Genomic DNA, 15,198 nt, shown 5'->3' on the forward strand with positions numbered 1-15,198 from the left:
TATATGGTAAAGGTAGAGAGACAAACTAGGCATCAAAAGGTGGTAGAAAGCAAGCAAGTAACAAGAAAAAAACAGAAGAGAGCATTAAGACTCTTTTGGCCATTTCTGAACACCACTAATTAACTTGCAACAATCCCCTTAACATAAAGCTTAACAGCAGCAGAAAGATATATCTATCTCCCCAGTTCATCAGAACATATACCAATTAAAAAAAAAACATTCTTCTTAATTTTTAAACTAAGGATGTCTAGGCCAAAGGCCAACTAATCTTATAGGAGACCGGTACCCGGCACCAAGTTTACTAAATGAAACCTAAGACATGGTCTCATGCTCGTTTTGTCAAATAATAACAACTTAGCCCCAAGTTTGTTAGTCTTGTCAAACAATAGCAACTTAATTCCTAGCCGGAATCAAACCCATGAGAGATATTTACTCAATACCCCCAAATTCTCCACTTATCACCAACCAGGCTGCCACCTGCATGGTTAAAAACAATAATTTGATTTGGGTGCTACTCGGGCTTGTAATTGGATCCCTATTCATGTTTTCAGGTTGATTTATATATTTGATTTAAGAAAAAAAACAGATAAATTCCACACCGAGAGAATCAGGCCTTGTGGTCGATTTATTCAGGATCAAGAAGATTGCTGAATCATTTTATATACACAAACTACAGATTAGTTACATGAAAGCCAAAGATTTCAAACAATTAGTGGATTTCAAATGAGTCTATCTAAACTAAATACCCTGCCTACCTAACAAATGAATAAATCAAATCACAAGACTTTAACTTTGACCTGCTCTTCTTCACCCACTCCTATTAAATCTTTAATAACAATCAAAAGTTGCCATCATCCTTGGCATTTCCGGTTAATGAACACTTCCAAAGCTTCTCTCATCCACCCATTCCGACACAACTCAATCGCTTCAGACAAACAAACCCACTTCCGTTGTCTGAACCCCGATTCAGGCCAAATCTCAAACTGCTCGCTAACGAGCATAGGAAACATGTACCCGTCGTGAACCATCATGTTGTCTCTTTTGCTTTTGTACTGCCACATCCCAAGTGATTCCTCGAGCTATCCCGTAACACCAGCTTCCTCTATCGTCTCTCTCAAAGCAGCTTCTTCAATTGATTCGTCAATCTCCCAACCTCCTTTAGGTAATAACATCCCTTTCCCTTTCTTCTGTGCGCTTATCAAAAGAACTTCAATCTCTCTACCACCACCGTGTTTCTTGTATCTGTACGGTATACATCTGCAAGAAACAAAGAATCAGATTCCATTTTGAAAGAAGAAATCAATTTTTTTTTCTTAAATTTTCAATTGGACGTAACGTACCCGACGACTTGACGATACCCTGTGGTGTTGTAGCGTTGCAGATCTCTTCCGGTTCGAGAGACCAAAGAGATTACTTTCTTCGACGGGATGTTGTTGTTGTATGTCGGAGGAAAGTGTGATCCGATGTTTGAGATGCATAGAGAAACATATAACTCTGTCATTGTTTTTGTTTGTCTTCTTCCTTTTCTGCCGAAATTGATTTTGATCAAGTCTGAGTTGAGATTGTGAAGATGATTGGGTTTGGGGAAGTGTATTTATAAGGAAAATATCCCACGCGCTTTGAAGTAATTTAAAGTTAGATTATACACTTTTTTGGTCAACTTACTTCGTCCTGTATTTTAAATTAGTTCGGTTAAGGAACGGAGATTCCGGTTTTGTTTTCGGTTATTGAATTGACTTTATCGGTTAATCAAGCTTCTGTCTTCTGTTATGATCCGTCTTTTATTATTATTTTGAGATTAGTTCACGTGACAACTGTTCCCACATTGTAAACAAATACAGATTAGAACGAGGTTCATAACAAATTCACTTATCAATACTTCATCATCTTCTAAAATCTAGATCATTTTCTACAAATTGAAAATCAAACTCTCTTGTCAACAGACACATCATACATTACCCCCACCAACGCTGAAAAGAAAAAAAGAGTGTTGTGGAGAGGGGGACGCGCTTATGCGCGTGGAGAATCCAAGCAAGTGGTGAAGGTCACACATTATGAACACGCATGTAATTCGGACACGGTAATACAGAGTATTTAGCTGTGTTTAGCATTGGCTTTTTTTTCTTTTTTTTTTTGTTCAAAAAAAAAAAGCATTGGCTTTTTTAATTTTATTTTAAGATTATGAAAAAAAGAATTATCGTAGCACGCACATTTCTAATCATAAATCTGGCTTATGAGACAACAATGACATTAATACAAAACACAATACTACGGAGGACATACTATGTGTTTCAGCCACAAACGTGATTGTAATTTGAAATTGAGACGTATACAAATCTGAAAACATAAACTTCATTTCTGGTTTTAAGAAGAATCAAAATCATCTCAAAGCCAAAGGAAGCTAAATCCCAAGAAACTGATAGCTAGGGCTGCATTTTTCGTCGTGCTGCCAGAAGAGCTCTCTGTTTCATTTAGAATATCACATCAGTTACATAGATAATTATAAGATTGTAAATTCAATATAGCAAATCTAAAATCTAAGCTTGATATCAGAGAAAGTAATTAAGTGCATACCGGTGGTCGTAGCTCCCGGCGACGTATCAGGCGAAGAAACTTCAGTGGGAAAATAAACATATTAATTAGCATGGTGTCGTTTACATAACACATCGCGATTATATCAATGAGACGCGTATTTAATCTAAGCGATACAATAGTCACACTTAATATAACTAGAGCTGGACGAAGAGAACTCACCAGTGCTATTGCTACAAAGTGATTCATCATAACTAGCTCCACATGAACTAATGAGATTTAGAGCGTCATCTTGAGTGATATTAATGAGTGCGAGCATGTCCGGATGGTTGAGGAATCCGCATAGACATGTCACGTCTTTCTCGACGATCTCTTTCACCGGATTGCAACACCATGGCGGCGGAGGAGAGTCCGTGTTAATGTACGGATGACACGGTATTAGTTTTTCTACACATCGCATTGCTTCCTCAGTTTGTTCCATTTGTGCTGTGATTTGAATGGAGTAGATAATTACGAGGACGGTGGCTACGCCGAGTGATCTTGTAATATCCATTTTTTTATATTTGTTATCCAACTTACTTATTTTTCTTATATGATTTTGTATAACGACTATATATTTTTGTTTTATATAGAACGGATACGTGGGAATTAACTTTTTGTTGATTTCTTGGGTGGGTCAACTATATATTTTGTTTCTGAATTTAGGAGAATAATTACCTGATTAATTCTAATAATATTGAATGCGTACAGAGAATTAATTCCTTCAAACTATTAATTAACGTTTTAATCCAGATTCTTGCAATTTGACTGAATATATTAATTACCCGGCCTAATGCATGTAATAATGATATATTTTCCTTATAAATCCATTGAATGAGAATAACAAATATGTAAAGTAATTTATATTGTTGACCAATAAATTGTATATTGTGTTACTAGTCTCACATCTATGATCTCTAGAATATATAAACTTTAAAAGTTAAGGATCGATAAAATAAATCAATAGATTTTTCTTGTTTGGAATTAATTTTTCTAAACCAATTAATACTTTTTTGTAAATTAATAAAATAGTATAGAAGTTTTATGGCTTATGTCAACACTAATTAACTTTGGCTACAAAACCCGGTCAAAGGCTGAATATCTTGATTTAGTTATTCGGTAATAATATGAAAGTCCAACGAACTTTATGGAGTTAATCACCCCTGCTTCCTCTCCATCGTTTTGACTTCTTGAGTTCTCTCTCCTTGTTCTTCCCAACTCAATCGAATCACGGACAAGAAGTGTGTTGAGATAAGGATTAGAGGTTATAGATAAGTCTCCTATTATGTTGGAGATAATGATGTATAGAGTCGAGTATATCTCGAGTCAATGTAATGTGTATATAAGGAGGTCTTCTCCAATGAGAATAACAACATATAGTTTTCCCAAATATCTCTGTACTTTACATGGTATCAGAGCCTACCCTAAATTTCTAAAAAAAAAAAAATTATTTCGTAGCCGTCAAGTAATCGATGGCAACAGGAACCGTGTTGGTTACCAAGTCACGCTCTCCGTATGAGCTATCATCGTCTGATAATCCTGGTGTAGCGATATCTTCTGTTCAACTTACTGGTGAGAATTACGCTGAGTGGGCCTCCGAGTTGGAGAATGCCTTACGCGCAAAGAGAAAGTTCGGTTTCATAGATGGTACTCTACCGAAACTGACGGATGATTCGGGAGATTTGGATGTGTGGAACACAGTCAACTCCATGATTGTGGGGTGGATCAGGACTTCAATCTCACCTAAGGTCCGTTCTACCGTCACGTTTACGTCTGATGCTCAGAAGTTATGGGCAGATATTGCTCAACGTTTCTCAATTGGTAACGCCGTACGTGCTCACCAGTTGAGAGCTGAATTGGCGGCTTGTCGTCAAGATGGAATGAGTGTGATAGATTACTTTGGTAAGCTCTCCATTCGGTGGGAAGAATTGATTATGTACAAGCCTCTTCCTAAATGTTCATGCTCCGCGATGTCAAGCATAACAAAGGATCATGAAGAGGAACATGTTCATCAGTTTCTAATGGGACTCGACGCGGCTCGTTTCGGGAATGTGGTAACAAACATCATCTCGATGGAACCACTTCCTGATCTGAACAGTGTGTACCAGAGAGTAGCTCGAGAAGAAAGAAGACTGTCAGCCTCCAAGTTGGACGCAAAACCAGAAGCTGTCGGTTTCAGCACCAAAACAGAGCAAGACTCAACGGCTGTTTTCAATGCAGCTGCTGTTATTGCGTCTCGTCCTGTGGTTGTCTGCTCTCACTGTGGCCGTACTGGTCATGAAAAGAGAGACTGCTGGCAGATAATTGGATTTCCAGAGTGGTGGCTTGAGAAGAATCAAAATCAAACTGATCGTGGAGGCAGAGGCTCGAGTAGAGGGAGAGGTTCTTCTTCGCGAGGACGAGGTCGAGGAAATTTTCCTCAGCAGCAACAACAACAATATCGTTCGAATGCTGCTCAAGCTCCTTCACCTGGCGTGATTCCGTCTTTCACACCAGAACAATGGGCGTCTCTTACACAGATGTTGGAGCAACAGAAACCGACACCAGTTCCAGATCGTTTGAATGGTAATGTTCCGACAGGAGAGGTTATACTCGATTCAGGAGCATCACATCACATGACAGGAGATGTGTATGTTCTTGAATCAGTAAAATCTATTCCTCCCTGTCCAGTTTCGTTTGCGGATGGGAGTATTGTTTACGCTCTGAAGAGTGGTTCTCTTCGATTGTCAAAAGTCTTGGTTCTTGACAATGTTCTATTTGTACCAAACTTGAATTGCACGCTACTGTCTGTAGCAAAGTTGTTAAAGCAGACTGGTTGTTTTGCTGTTTTTTCTGACACATTGTGCATATTGCAGGACCGTTTTACGAGGACCCTGATTGGAGCCGGTGAAGAACGGAATGGTGTTTATGTTTATCGGGATGTAACTATTGCTAAAAGTCACAGAGTTCGAGCTGCTGAGGATCAGGCATTGTGGCACAGGCGATTGGGACATCCTTCTTTTGCTGTTTTGGATTTTTTACCTTTCATTACTGGTGTTAAGAACATTCATGACAAGTTTGGTGGATGTGAAATTTGTTTTAAGTCAAAACAGACTCGTGAGGTCTTCTATGACAGTTATAATAAAGCTTCTGAAATATTCGGTTTAGTTCATGTTGATCTCTGGGGTCCTTACCGTATACAATCCTCGTGTGGTGCCTCTTATTTTCTCACTATAGTTGACGATTTCTCGCGTGCCGTTTGGATCTATCTTTTGCTTGAAAAGAGAGAGGTCCGCACGATTCTACCTGGATTTTGTGCTATGGCTCATCGCCAGTTTGGCAAGCAAGTCAAGATTGTTAGATCAGACAATGGAACCGAATTTATGTGTTTAACCAAGTACTTCACCGACCATGGCATATTACATCAGACTTCTTGCGTTGCTACTCCTCAGCAGAATGGACGGGTCGAGAGAAAGCACAGACACATTCTAAATGTGGCGCGATCTCTTCTCTTTCAGGCTAATTTACCAACTCAGTTTTGGGGAGAAAGCATTTTGGCTGCTGCACATGTCATCAACCGCACACCATCTAGTGTCTTAAAAGGTATCAGTCCGTATGAATGTCTTTATGGATCGTCACCGTCGTATGCAACCATCAAGACATTTGGTTGCTTGTCTTATGCTCATCGCTACACACGAGACAAAGACAAATTCGGAGAGCGCAGCAGAAAGTGTATTTTTGTGGGATATCCTTATGGAAAAAAGGGTTGGCGCCTCTATGATCTCGAGAAAGAAGAGTTTTTCATCTCTCGAGATGTTGTGTTTGATGAATCATGTTTCCCTTATCAAGCTGCGAAAGTAACACCTCCGGTCGCTTCCCTTCCTCCTCAAGTTACTGACCCAGACGAAGACAGTGTCATTGACAAGGGGAGTACTAATACTGTTATTGGTGATAATGAACCTGCAACACAACGAGGAGCTACGGAACCCACAGTGTGTGAACCGACGGCGACTGCTGCAGAGCAAGCTCCGGAAGTGCTGAATCCTCCTACTGAGATGGGGAGAGGTCATCGTCAGAAAATTTCCTCTGTAAAGCTTCGTGATTTTGTCACATATAACGCAAGTGCGTTAGTCACTCCTGCTGCGACTGATAAACATACACCTTCCGATCTCACTGGCACACCAATCCAATCATCGTCCTCTCCAACGGTTCCAGGTACGCAACTCTACCCCATTGAACATTATGTCTCAGACGAGCTCTTTTCTGCGTATCACCGTGTTTTCCTAGCTGCAGTTACAGCAGGACAGGAGCCTAAGAGTTTCAGAGAGGCCATGGAAGACGAGCGCTGGCGTAACTCTATGGGCCTCGAAGTCACGGCTCTTGAGGACTCAGGCACGTGGGATCTTACTCACCTTCCACCAGGGAAAAGAGCACTAGCCTGCAAGTGGATTTATAAGTACAAATACAATCCAGATGGCACCATTGAGCGACCTAAATCACGTCTGGTTGTATGTGGAAACAGACAGGTTGAAGGGGAGGACTATGACGAAACTTTTGCACCTGTAGCCAACTTACCACAGTTCGTATGTTATTTAAAATTGCAGCTGTTAAAGGCTGGGAGGTGCATCAAATGGACGTATACAACGCCTTCCTCCACGGAGACTTGGAGGAAGAGGTGTATATGAAACTCCCGCCGGGATATAAAACGGATGATCCCAAGCTTGTTTGCAAATTACGAAAATCGCTATATGGTTTAAAGCAAGCTCCGCGGTGTTGGTTTGCAAAGCTCAGTCAGGCTCTGTTGCAATTCGGTTTCGTACAGTCCTACGAAGACTACTCGCTTTTCACGTTCATCAAAGGAGATGATAGTCTTCGAGTCCTCATATATGTTGATGACTTAATCATATGCTGCAGTAAGTTGGAGATGTTGGTAAAGTTCAAAGCTTACTTAAGCAAGTGCTTTCATATGAAAGATTTGGGTAGAGCAAAATACTTTCTTGGTATTGAAGTATCAAGAGGAGAGTCTGGTTTCTTCCTCTCGCAAAGAAAATACGTCTTGGACATCATTGCAGACGCTGGCTTACTCGGTTGTCAGCCACTTTCTATACCAGTAGAGCAGAATCATACGTTACTGTCACATTCTCCTCTGGAACTTTTATACGATGACCCGGTTCGCTTTCGGCGATTAGTTGGTCGCTTGGTCTATTTGACCATCACTCGGCCTGAACTTTGTTACGCGGTCCATGTTTTATCTCAGGTAATGCATCAACCTCAGAAACGTCATTGGGATGCAGCTGTTCGAGTTGTTCGTTACATCAAAGGGACACCAGGACAAGGTATTCTCCTCACAGCAAACAGCTATCTCCGCACACAAATCTACTGTGATTCTGACTGGCAAGGCTGTCCGAAAACAAGACGATCACTATCAGCATACGTAGTACATTTGGGAGGATCACCAATTGCTTGGAAAACAAAGAAACAAGACACTGTGTCTCATTCGTCAGCCAAAGCAGAGTATAGATCCATGTCGGATGCTCTCAAAGAGTTGAAGTGGCTGAAGCGCTTGTTAGCTGATTTTGGAGTCTACGAGAATGGTCCAATGGACATGTTCTGTGATAATAAGGCTGCAATGCATATAGCTGTGAATCCGGTCTTCCACGAACGTACTAAACACATTGAGGCAGACTGTCATAGCGTCAGAGATGCAGTAAAAGGAAAGCTGATTGCAACAAAGTATGTTCACACAACTGACCAGTTGGCGGATGTGTTAACCAAGGGGCTTGGTCGGTATGCTTTTGATTACTTGTTGTCCAAGTTGGGAGTGTGTGATTTGCACTCACCAACTTGAAGGGAGTGTTGAGATAAGGACTAGAGGTTATAGATAAGTCTCCTATTATGTTGGAGATAATGATGTATAGAGTCGAGTATATCTCGAGTCAATGTAATGTGTATATAAGGAGGTCTTCTCCAATGAGAATAACAACATATAGTTTTCCACAATGGCTTCGACAATAACAGCACAAAAGAATACTCTGACTACGAGAACTTCAGACAAAAGGAACCTAAACCCGACCAGGAGCTTGATCCTGGTTCTTGGCGACCAGTCTTGGAGCTGAACGACTCAGTCGTCGACCCTGCGTTGACTCTGTACTACTCTGCTCTCAAGAAGATGGTCTCGGCAGCGAGCAAAGGAAACGTTAGTTTGATGGAGGAAGCTGTTACCGAGGTGAACGCTTCTGCATCGGCAGGAGACCCCCCAGGACAGTCGGTGATGGGGTTCGTGTATGGGATGGGGATGACACGGGAGGCTAATGGAACAAAGTCGTTTCAGCAACATCAGTTAGCAGCTGAGGGAGGGAATATGCAGTCCAAGATGGCCCTTGCATTCAGATATATACAACTAGATGTAAACAACGTGAAACAAGTGTAACATTCTTGTTATAAATGTTCTTTCTGGCTGAGTTTGTGATTTGATCCTTTTGACAGATGCATGATAAAGCTGCCCAGTTATATGCTGAAGTAGCGGAGGCAGCACTCAGTAACTTCCTGATCTCTAAGGATTTCTCCACGGTTGCACCACTTAGAATTCATAGAGGAGCAGTGGAAGACGAATATGTGCCAAGGAGATTCTGTGGTGAAGACGCACAAATTGGGATGCCTTCAGCAATGTACAAAGTTGGATTGTTTTATTACTTTTCTCTGAGAGGATTAAGACATGATCACGCCAAGGCAGTGTACTGGTTTTCAAAGGCCGCAGAGAAAGGAGAGCTGAGGTCAATGAAGATTCTTGGTGAGATATATGCCCAAGGAACTGGTGTTGAGAGAAACTATACCAAGGCGTTTGAATGTCTCACACTTGCTGCAGAAGGAGGTCTGGATTCAGCATTTACTGGCCTAGGGTACTTGTATCTCAAAGGCTATGGGGTAGATAAGAACTACACTAAGGTCAGTTTGTTCCTTGTTGCTTCATACTCCCCTGCTTACTCTGTCTCTTAATAGAAGTTTAGTTTCTATCATGGCCGAACTTGTACCCAAAAAAAAAAGAGTTGGGATTCTTGACTGTGTGAACAAATAGTCTTGATTAGTTTTAAAGATACCATAGTTTGATGTCAGTAATATTTAAGCAAACATTGAACAAAGGAAGTTGATGTTTCTTTAATTTTACTCCTTAGGACATCTTTACATAAGTTAATTATATATCAGTGCCCCCAAACAGATTACATAGATATATGTATATCTTACATTGCAGGCGAGAGAATGTTTTGAGAAGGTTTCTGATAGTGAAGACCCAAGCGGAATGTACTACCTCGGAATGTTGTATCTTAAAGGCATTGGAGTCAAAAGAGATGTGAAGAAGGCAACCAAATACTTCCTTGTCGCTTCAAATGCTGGCCTACCAAAGGCTATGTATCAAATCGCCAAGATGTTACATGCTGGCGCCGAGCTCAGGAAGAATCGCAACATGCTGAAACTGGTAACTAATTTTCTTACCATGAATGCCAAGTGCAATGAACTTCATTTCCGTAGGGTTCAAGTGAAAAGTCAAAATCATCAAACAATTTATGATAGTCTAATATATAAGGGATGTCTTTTTTAAACGCGTAGAAGTGGAGCGTTCGAACATAGTATCATTAAAATAAATGTATAAATTAAAGACTAAAACATTAAATTATATTTCTCAATTAGGCATAATTTTTTTTAATATAGCTTTAATATTTTTTGGAATAGACCCTAAAATTAATGTGAGACGGCAATATGTCAGTAATCTATACTATACTAAAAGGGGGATATCCTCCCCTCTAAACCTATCCACGTCAGTTAATATATTCAGCCAATCAGAGAGTATTATTATGCTACGTCATACGAAGTTTTAAGTCAACTAATATAAAATCGGGCCAGGCGTTTGGGCCATTAATAATATCCAGTGCCAATATGAAGCCCACCTCAGCAATACCAAATCTCCAATGAAAGTTATTAATTTATTATCGTGGCTGACTCTTCTTCTTCTTAGCTGTGTGAACGCTCACGGTCTAACTCCTCCTCTCAATTGATGATTTTGAGAAACGTCTGCAATTATGACATTCAAGGAGAGGGATCGCCGTTGATAGTATCAACGGTGGAGAGAACGAAGACGAACCGGAGAAGAAAAGTGAAGAAGAGCAGAGATTAAAACATCATCTGATACGAGAATCTTCTAGAACCCTACCTTCTTTTTTATGAACTCTCTCAATCCTTTCCCCGTGACTACCGTCACATGTCTTAAGCTCGGAGATATATGCAGCTGCATCTCTCTGTTTATGTCTTTGTTTTCCTCTTTCTTCTCTTATCTGAATGTGGGTTTCTTTGAAAGGAGATGGATGTCCGAAGAGGAAATATTGATCTTACGTTGTTATGTATTGTTTGATTATTCAAAAGGGTCTATGTCATTCACCTAACCTTGCTTTGTGTTTAGGTTACTAATGGCAGATCGTATCTGATTTCCCGTTGTTCATTTTGTCTCAGGTGATTTGGCAAGGAAGAGCCCAAGATTCACGGTTAACAGATGAGAGCTAAGAAACAGAGGATGTCGACCATTGACACCAGAAGAGATTGATTCATTCCTTTTACCTCCAGGTTTCTCCTAGATGTCACATTATACTTTACCGGATCTTTTGCTCTCGATGCAGCAATAGTAGTTGGTGGCCTTCCCAGGGTAGACATCTCTTAGTTATACTACTTCAAAAAAAAAAAAATGTGTCCTTTGTTAATGTAGAGATATTACTGGTCTCAGATTTGGGTGTTGTAGGGTCTTGAAGAAAACAACACGGGCTGAAGCATTAAGCATAGAAACAAGGGGTTATTGTTTATTTCTTCAACTCTATGACTATGTTCTTTACTGAACGATATTGGATTCAAAAGGTCTGACTTTTCTTAAAAAATGTATCTTCGCGTACAGGGACCTGTGTGTTTGTACATGCTGAGCATTCTATTGACTCGCCACTTGCTAGGGTAATCTGTATAAACACAGAAAATATACTTCTATCACAGCCTAATTGGCGCGAACAAGCCCTTAGTCGTGCGGATACTTCAATCCGAAGTGGTTCGGTTGATGTTATTGTTGCTGACACTGTAATTTAGGTGATTCAAATGTGATTAATAATGGATCGATGAGTTTGGTCGGAGCTATTTCTCTCCTCACGTTTTTATGTTATTTTTTTTTTTTAAACAGGAGCACTTGAGTATAAGATGGGTGATGCTCATATGATTATCCAAGCCGGTAAGTTTCATTGACACCCTAAATATTCGATCCCTTTTTTTTCCAAATGCTTAGAGTGTTTTGACTTCCTGTATCAAAAGACCCATCCATGACTGATCATTAGTTAAAATGTATTTGTTTCTTTGACATAAAGGTACGTGTCTTGAACTTCAAAGCATGGTAGTATTGAAAAGAAAAGGCTCGCCAAGGTAATAAAGAAAACAGTAAAAACTCGAGGAAGAGACGTCACTAACCAATCTCAGAGTCAGTATGTTAGAGGTAATAATGCTATAAGTTCATGTCATTTTCGTTGATGTTTTGGGTAGTTAGGTTCATGAAATAACAATACACTTTTCTATACAGCAGATACCAGATTATGAAAGAGTGTTTTGTGGAGAAGATAGCTGGAGTCATTGTAGAATTTGTAATCAGCGGATGATAACACATCGTGATCTGGTTTAAAAGAAGCTAAATGAGAAACTATCTGTACCAAAGGTAAACATCTAGAGTAGTTTCACTTGCAATCATTGTTTCGTCTGTCTTTTAGTTGGATGAATGCACCAATCTGACCAACTTTGATTCTCCATCTTACTATCTCTCGATCTTTAACTTTTATTTTAACATAAAACCTCTCCTTCCACACTAATGCAGCTAAAAGCAAGTATGGATCTCTATTTACATTAGTTGAAGTTGTTGGGTAGTTTAGAAAGCTTAGTATAGATAAATAAATAAACATGTAACGTTGAGGAAATTATATTATTTTCTTGGAAGAGATTATTGTCAAATTATATGATAATTTAAAAAGATTACGTCTGCAGTTATATTATTTTCTTGGAAATGAAGTGTGTGAACCTTCGAACAGGCGTGGAGATTCTGCAGATGAGGAGAGTAAGAGGAACTCTGCAAGTGATGGGCCAGCGAAAGCTAAGCGCCCAAGATGTGAGAAGTAGAGCTCCCATTCATCTTCTCACTTATTGCATGCTTCAATGATGTTTAAGTCTTTTTTTCAGTTTAAGTATTGACTTATGATTTCCTTTCAGTTTTTTGCTTTTCAGTGTTTTTTTTCCTTGAAACATTTTATCTACTTTGCATGATTAGCAGCTAAAAATCATGTTTACTGTTTTATCACTCTGCTTCATCAGAATTACATTGCTCAGTTTATTATTTATGTCTTCAGAAACAGATTCTATTGTATATTTGATATCTATGACATGAAACGTAAATAGTTCAGAGTTTAGGAGAGGAAAGACATTAATATATGATTTTGTGATTACCATTGACCAAATAATATAAGCTACTTACAACCAAGCCGCAGACTTTAGATCCTTACAAGCCAAGAGAGATAGAAGATTTCATGTTCTTATCGTCACAAGCATCATCCCAACAATATATAAAGGCACTGATCCTTATTTAATTTATTATTAATACAACTACTAAACTGCAAGGACCTAAAATCTGTGGCAATTTTACTATTATTTTATTTATTAAATTGAATTTTGATTTATTACTAGGTGTTTTCCTGCACCATGTGCGATAAAGAATTTTTTTACGATTAGATATTTAAATTTTTAAAATATTGTAGAAATTTTTGAAAGCTTTAGTAATACAAATTGTATAATTGTACAAAAATAATAATATTTCGAAATTTGAAATGTTATATATGAATACATTAATTTTATAGGAGATGTATGAGCTATTACCATATTAAAAAAAATTACCAAAAAGAAATATCAATATTAAATGTAATATATGAATTATTACCATATTCTAATAAGTTTTCCAAAATATAAATCAACATTAATGAAATTATCCATGTCATATTTTGCCGCAAGCCATGTCATCAATTTTAGTAGGCATGTCATATTTGTTTTGTGAAATTGATTGTAAAATGACATGTGGCAATCAATTTGTATAAAACTAATAAAAATGTTATAACATTGCATGATTGTAGGTATATAAAAAACTAATGATCTTACGATTAGATATTATTTAATTTTTAAAAAATTGTAGAAATTTTGAAAGCTTTAGTATTACAAAAATAATAATATTTTGAAATTTAAAATGTTTTATATGAATATATTTATTTTATAGATGATGTATGAGCTATTACCATATTTTAAAAAAGTTTGCCAAAAAGAAATATCAATATTAAATATAATATATGAATTATTACCATATTCTAATAAGTTTGCCAAAAATATAAATCAACATTAAATGAAATTATATATGTCATATTTTCTTGGAAGCCATGTCATCAATTTCATTAGTCATGTCATATTTGTTTTGTGAAATTGATTGTAGAGAAAACATGTGGCAAAATCACTTCGCAAATATAGTTTAGAGAATTAATTTCAAGTTTACTACTGCAGGAAAATTACAATTCTCTTCATCACTAGCTACGAGTACCTATATATGTTATCGGAGCTACAATTTAATGTTTCTTATATCATACCATATATAAGATCAAAATAGACATGAAAAAAATATTCAAACAAATTATTAAAACTCAGTTATAGCCATATTGCTTTTACATAGTATACTGATCACTTTTTCTTTTATGTTTCTTTTTTTTGTTACGATCATTAAGTTGTTCTGGAGACCATCGCTCAAGCTAATGTTCTTTGTTAGTTATCAAACTCATTTTTTATTTCATAAGTTGTAAACATATTTTATAATATCGAAGGATATTTGGTATTACATAAAAACTTCTTAATATACAAAAAAATATATGCAAATTAATACAAGTTCAACAGAATAATTTATATAGTAATAAGATAAAAACTAATAATTCAGATATACAAGCCTCATAGCACCACTTACCAAAATTATATAATAACAGTTGAATCAATAACTTCAGCCATAACCATCCTTTTAAAAGAGATGCATTACTATGTATATATAAAAAGAATTACAATACAATCTCACCAGAAAAAACCCTACTCAATACTAAAAACGCAAGTTTAATTCAATTTAATAATATTATAGGGAAAAATCCGGGCGTAGCCCGGAAAAACCCTCTAGTTATTTTAAGAGGAACTATTTTGATCGCTTATTCACTTCACTATCATTTTTTCGGTAAAACACTTCATTATAATTTTATATCCAGGCTGCGGCTTTTTACAAGTCAGTAGCAGAAAGAGGGCCATGGAATTCTCTCTCTAGATGGGCTCTTGAAGCTTACATGAAGGGTGATGTAGGAAAGGCTTTTATATTGTACTCAAGAATGTCAGAGCTTGGTTACGAAGTTGCACAAAGTAATGCTGCCTGGATCCTGGATAAGTACGGTGAAAGGAGCATGTGCATGGGAGTTTCTGAATTTTGCACGGTTAAAGAGAGGAAGGAGCGTGCTCATGCCTTGTGGTGGCGAGCCTCTAAACAAGGAAACGACTATGCTGCTTTGCTTGTGGGAGATG

The 15,198-nt window shown here is 38.0% G+C and overlaps 1 protein-coding gene, 2 long non-coding RNA genes and 1 pseudogene across 4 annotated transcripts; 2 read left to right on the forward strand and 2 right to left on the reverse strand.

Moving 5' to 3' along the window:
- Positions 1 to 624: 624 nt before the first annotated feature.
- Positions 625 to 1,575, reverse strand: LOC106381350 (annotated as a pseudogene).
- Positions 1,576 to 2,211: 636 nt separating this feature from the next.
- LOC106380330 (non-specific lipid transfer protein GPI-anchored 8-like) lies at positions 2,212 to 3,241 on the reverse strand. The gene is made up of 3 exons (XM_013820098.3): positions 2,755 to 3,241; positions 2,575 to 2,613; positions 2,212 to 2,462 (listed from the first exon to the last, which is right to left on the reverse strand). The coding sequence occupies exons 1-3, from the start codon at positions 3,083 to 3,085 to the stop codon at positions 2,386 to 2,388; spliced, it is 447 nt and encodes a 148-aa protein (XP_013675552.3). The 5' UTR covers positions 3,086 to 3,241; the 3' UTR covers positions 2,212 to 2,385.
- A 7,026-nt stretch (positions 3,242 to 10,267) lies between these two features.
- On the forward strand, positions 10,268 to 11,869 carry LOC125575260. Of its 2 annotated transcripts, none has more exons than XR_007323641.1 (4): positions 10,268 to 11,242; positions 11,321 to 11,448; positions 11,538 to 11,667; positions 11,759 to 11,812. It is a non-coding gene; the product is annotated as an uncharacterized LOC125575260 (long non-coding RNA). The 2 variants fall into 2 exon arrangements; XR_007323640.1 differs by having other exon boundaries at positions 10,300 to 11,242; positions 11,321 to 11,385; positions 11,486 to 11,667; positions 11,759 to 11,869.
- Positions 11,870 to 11,947: 78 nt separating this feature from the next.
- LOC125587288 lies at positions 11,948 to 12,949 on the forward strand. Its single transcript, XR_007323642.1, has 2 exons — positions 11,948 to 12,280; positions 12,648 to 12,949. It is a non-coding gene; the product is annotated as an uncharacterized LOC125587288 (long non-coding RNA).
- The last annotated feature ends 2,249 nt before the right edge of the window (positions 12,950 to 15,198 follow it).

Source organism: Brassica napus, chromosome A2 (genome assembly GCF_020379485.1).
Source record: "Brassica napus cultivar Da-Ae chromosome A2, Da-Ae, whole genome shotgun sequence".
Taxonomy (NCBI): domain Eukaryota; kingdom Viridiplantae; phylum Streptophyta; class Magnoliopsida; order Brassicales; family Brassicaceae; genus Brassica; species Brassica napus.